General features: G+C 35.3%; 1 protein-coding gene across 1 annotated transcript in view; it reads left to right on the forward strand.

Annotated features, from left to right (window-relative positions):
• Positions 1-5,702, forward strand: part of LOC119422987 (potassium voltage-gated channel subfamily H member 1-like) — a 69,235-nt gene that overhangs the window by 19,002 nt on the left and 44,531 nt on the right. The window contains exon 5 of the mRNA XM_037690398.1: positions 2,295-2,413. Coding sequence (XP_037546326.1) covers positions 2,295-2,413 — 119 coding nt within the window. The remainder of the gene's footprint in view (positions 1-2,294; positions 2,414-5,702) is intronic.

The raw sequence follows: 5,702 nt of genomic DNA on the forward strand, positions 1-5,702 counted from the left end.
GGGGGGGGGGGGTTGTGATAGATGAAGCTTATGTCCCTAGTTACCCATGTCCTAGGAGAAATTTGATAGTTGGCTTGCTTTCGAGGCCAAAGCAGGCAGTCATATTCAGATAAGCCACAATTGTTGATTTTTTTTCATTCAATCATACAGGTTAATCCCACTGAGTCTCGGGGACTCATTTACAAGAGAGACCTGATTTCTTTAACAAAGAGTGATGACAACAGTGGATAACAACAACAATAAACAATCATAAAAGAGGTCTACACATTTTTTTATACAAATTAAAATAAAATGGCAACCAAAAGGACAGTCAAAAGGAAAAAGTAGCAAAAAACCCAGCTAGATTATAAGGCGGTGTAGAAAACTACAAACAGGAACATGCCTCCATTGGTTCTTGCCAGGAACTTAACATATATTTAAAGCCAATTAGAGAGGTCAAGTCCGTGAGCTTCAGATCTTTGTGCAAGATATTCCAGGAAACAGGAGCGGAGTAGGAGATTTCTTCAGGCAGACATATTTTTTCTTGTCAGTCTTGAGTCCTGCTGGTACTTTCGATCCAAAGTCGGTACCAGCATTTCTTCTTCCGATTTTATCCTCAAATCGTGTCCCCATTGAGTTTGTTGATTCCTAAAAATATTTGGGTATCTTGGTCAACTCGCATCTCTCTTTTAAGCTCCATGTGGAAAACCTAATAAAGAAACTGAAAGTTAAACTGTTAGTAAAAAGTAAAAAGTTAAACCTGACTGAAAAATGTTGGATTGTATACCTGGATTATTGAGCATGGACTTTGTTGTTAAACTGTGTTTCTTTTTCAGAAACGGATCCCATCTAACTCTGAATGCTAGGAAACTCTTTGTAATTGTGACTTTCCTTCCCTCCACTGATTACAGTGACATTTACATGAACGCTCCTACAAGCACCCTGCCGATGTTGGATGCTGTCTACCATGGTGCACTAAGATTCATAACTGGCTGTAACTACCGTACCCACCACTGCATCCTGTATTCACTGGTTAACTGGACATCATTAACTTCACACAGACTCTCTCACTGGTACATTTTCATCTTTAAATCACTTCTTCATCTGCAGCCTTCATGCGTCTCCTCCTACATGTCTCTGGGTGAGTGCAGCTACAGCGTGCCCTCTCAGGACATTATTACCTGCAGTGTTCCCTCAGTGCGGACTGAACTTGGCAAAAGGGTCTTCTCTTACTCCGCTCCCGTTTCCTGGAATATCTTGCAAAAAGACCTGAAGCTCTCAACCTTGACCTCTCTAAGTGGCTTTAAGAATCTGTTGGACTCCTGGCAAGGACTAATGCAGACATGTTCCTGATTTTAGTTTTCTACATTCACCTTATAATCTAGCTGCTTTTGATACTTTTTTTGGCCATCTTATTTGCGTTTAAAAAAAATCTGTATGCCTTTTTATAACCATCTATTGTTTTCGTTGTTGTCCACTGTTGTCATCAATCTTTGTTGAAATCAGGTCTCTCTTGTAAATGAATCCTCAAGGCTCAATGAGATTAACCTGTCTAAATAAAGGTCGAATGAATGAAAAAATGGCCTATATATTCATATACATAAAACTAAGTTAACAACAATAATTATCTTAGGAACAGACTGCTTTGAGTCTAACTTAATTGCAGAAATCTTGACTTGAGCAAGCATGAAGGCAACGGTGAAAGGAAAAACTCCTTCCTGATAAAGAAACCTTTAGCAGAACCAGGCTCAGGACAAGCAGCCATCTGCTTCGACCAACTGGGTTTGAGAGGAACGGACACACAATGACAGGTTGAGAATCACATCAAGATAGAAATGGTATCAAATGAAAACTATTGAATTTTAGCAAATCATTTAAGGATTTGAGGTCAATTTGTCCTCTAGTAGTCTAAGTCTATGGCAGGCAGCATGACAAGCTGACCTTAACTATAGGATTTATCAAAAAGGAAAGTCTTAAGCCCAGTCTTAAAACTGGACAATGTGTCAGCCTCATGGACAGAAACTGGAAGTTGGTTCCACATCCTCTGAGTGCCAACAGAATGTGTGAGATTTTACAGAATATTATTTTCAGGTTTGACCAAAACATTTTTGTCCTTTTTCAACGTAAGACAGTCTCAGGTTTGAACTCTGGCATGGCACTTTGAGATTTTTGTTAATGAAAAGTGCGTTACAAATTAAATTCATTATTATTATTATTATTATTATTGAAATGGGCATCTTTCTTTCCTTTAAGGAAAAATAGCCCTTTAATTTTAGTTTTGGTCTGTTGATTGTGTCATGCCATTTAATTTACAGGGTGGGGTAAGTTTGCTCGTCTGACTCGTGCATTAACCAGCAGTCGGGGAGTTCTCCAGCAGCTTGCTCCTGCAGTTCATAAAGGAGAGAATGTTCACAAACATTCACGGCTTGCAGAGGTAACATTCATTATTTTCTTCAGTTTTTTTTTTCTTTACCTAATCCTGTATTTGAATAAAAGTCCTTTTTAATTTTTCATAAATTTAAAAAACTAAAAACTCAGCATTTTTCAACATTTGTTATTTTGTTGATAATAAATTATATTTTGTTCCTAGAAGTTCTACAGACTTTACAGCTGTATCAACATATGGTTCACTGGTTTGGATGGAAGCTATTTTTAGTAGCCATTATTATCATTTGACAATGCTACTCTAATGCAGGTGTAGCTTTATTATTTATTTATTATAAACCATTATTTAAGGAAAATCTTTTTCAAATTAGTCACAAAATGTACTATGGCAAAAAAAAAAAGAAGAAAAAAGAAAGCTTTCTCTTGCCACATATTTTGAATATATTTTTTAATCTTATGTACAGTACATTCCTTTATACACTTATATAACATTGAAGACTTTCTCAGCTGCCATTCTGACAATGACACTAACAGAGGAAGCTGGTCTCACTCAGGTGTCCACAGGACTCCACGTCAACACCTCTGAGCTCTTAGTAGATGTAATGTTGACATGAAGCCAAATAACTGTGTTGTCATACCTGCTGAAAACAATACCATAGTTATATCTTAGCTTTTAAAAAGTGTCAGCCTAAAAAAATATGCTATATTTTACAAAACTATTTATTGATAAGAATAAAATAATTTTAATGTAGTAAAAATACACTTCAAAGCATGTGTAAGCATAAAAACTAACTACTGTGAGTTAATATCCTGATGCATGCTCAATAATCCAGGTAGAAAAAAATCCAAAAAAAGATCAATCTGGTCCTCTGGCCATTCAAATACAAAAAAAAAAAAAAAAAAAAGCAAAAAAACCAGAAACGTTTCGTCTCTCATCCAAGAGACTTCCTCAGTCTGAGGTGCTGTTTGAAATAAAGAGAACACTGTTTTAAACATGGTCTGGTTGATTTTCAAAACAACAATAAATAATTTTAAAGGAGTTAAGCGTAAGTTTATGTTGAGCACTATGTCTAAAAGAATACAATTCTGCATTCGAGTATTTTTAGTTTCTCGTACATCTTGTCTGTCAAGTGGTTATGCAAATTATTTCACCTCTTGTTTTATTAAAACAGAAAAAGGGGAAGAGTGGCTTCTGTCAGTCATGAAAAGTTTTCAAAGATTCAGGACTTCCTGCATTGAAATTAAACAAATGATGGTACACTTACATAATCAAATGTTCAAAGACAACAGGCTAACATTGGATTCACTCACAGTGAGATGGATATTTTCATGCGTCTCATGGTCTGCAGTGTAATTTCATACAAGACACTGATAAAACCGGACTTGTGTGTTTGATGGAATAGGCAGCAAATAAAGACTTTGTTTTTCCTTCTCTGACAGCACCTGTTGACATTTCACATTTTAGCAAACACATTTTAATTTCTCCTTTTAAAACAACCATGTGACCAATATCATCAGTGATATTCATTGTAACAATGTTAGCATTCAAATTGCAGCAAAGGTTGTTACACTTTGACTTTAAAGGATTTTAATGAACACACCAGTTCTGCCTTGTTGCACATTTGAGAGGGATTTAAAGTGTTTGAGTTAATCAGTTTAAACGCTGCTGTATTAAGATGCAGTTTTGACTCTTCGACGCTACATTGGAGATGATTTGAATTTTCACAGTTCTTCTTAAAATGCCCATAATTTATATTAGTTATGTCACTGAAGTAATTTGGTTTGTTGGACTACATTGTAATTTTAACTAATCCAAGTGTGTGTATGTGTGTATATATACAGTTCTCTAATCATCCTGTAGTTGTAATGTGTGCCGCACATTAGCCTCCTTGTTCTTGTAAATGTTTTTAACTTCATTCTAAATTTCTAGCAGTATTTTTGATATATTTGCAGATAAAATAATTTTTAAACTGTTGAAAATGTGTAAACGTTTGAAGTTTTGTCAGTGTTACCTATAAGATTGTGTTATTTTAACGGAAGTTATTTTTTTTTTCTCGTCAGGCACTCAGCGACAAAAGGCATCGTCATCGCTATGATTTGCACATTTTTCGATGCCTTCAACGTGCCGGTGTTCTGGCCTATCCTCGTAATGTACTTCATCATGCTCTTTTGCATTACCATGAAGAGGCAGATTAAGGTAAAACACACAGAGTCATGTACTCTGTATTCTGACTGTCATTGCTCTGGATTAACAACAACAATACTCTGCAGTGAAAGTTTTTATGTTAAATATCTGAACACTTGTGACTACAGCTGTTCTTAATGTATACTTAATGTCTGCTACTGCCCAATTTAAGTACAATCCAATAAAGCTTTATTTATAAAGCACTTTAAAAACAACATCGTTGGCCAAAGTGCTGTACTCAACACATGCAAGCATGTATGTAGTGAAAATGTTTTGTTAAAGGTTCGATGTGACAATTGTTTTTCTCCCTGTCCTTTGCAGCATATGATCAAGTACAGATACCTACCCTTCACACACGGGAAGAGGACATATAAAGGCAAGGAAGACACAGGAAAAACTTTTGCTAGTTAAAAACTCCTTACTTTTTGTCTCTGTCCCATCAGAAAAGTTGTCACAGCTAGTGGGGAGTAATGAAAATTAGAGATTTTCTTTTGTTTTTCTTTTTATTATTATTTTTCTGTGGGGCAGGATTTGGACAGTAACATGGAAGCATAATATGAAAATCCAAGTTTTGATTCATAGTGTCGGGAGGAGGATATGAGCAGCATGGATCAAAACACTGACTTGCTTGCCCATGAAACTTTTAAAACTTTGTCTGCATTTGTTAAATAGTACATGGGACTCAGTGTTGCCTTTTGCCTTTTCTACACCATTAGTGAAGTTTAGTCATCAAGAAAGAGCCAACTTAAAATAGCATTGCAGTAATTTTTTTTTAATGTCAGGTTCTTTCATCAATGATTATTTTGTTATTGCTCAATCCAAGTATGCCAACTTTTGAATTACTTTTGTGTTTTTTTGTAACAAATTAAACAGTTTATTGACGGTCAGTGAAGTTTTATTACAAAAGAATGCGATTAGATGTAAACTCTAGTGAAAAGCCTCGATATTAAATCATAAAGTTTTTGTCATTTGAAACGTGCTGCTCTGATTTAAGTCCCAGACAGTTGCTGTATGTACTAAATGAAGACACTTAGAAGATATAAGTGTAATATCTAAATATGCATTTATGATGGGCAGAAAACAAACTAAAGTATCAGAAATTATCACTTGAAATGACTGCATTTAGGACAAACGTGGTTTTTTTTTTTTTTTT

This window comes from Nematolebias whitei, chromosome 16, assembly GCF_014905685.2.
Source record: "Nematolebias whitei isolate Nwh7 chromosome 16, NemWhi1, whole genome shotgun sequence".
Lineage (NCBI taxonomy): Eukaryota > Metazoa > Chordata > Actinopteri > Cyprinodontiformes > Rivulidae > Nematolebias > Nematolebias whitei.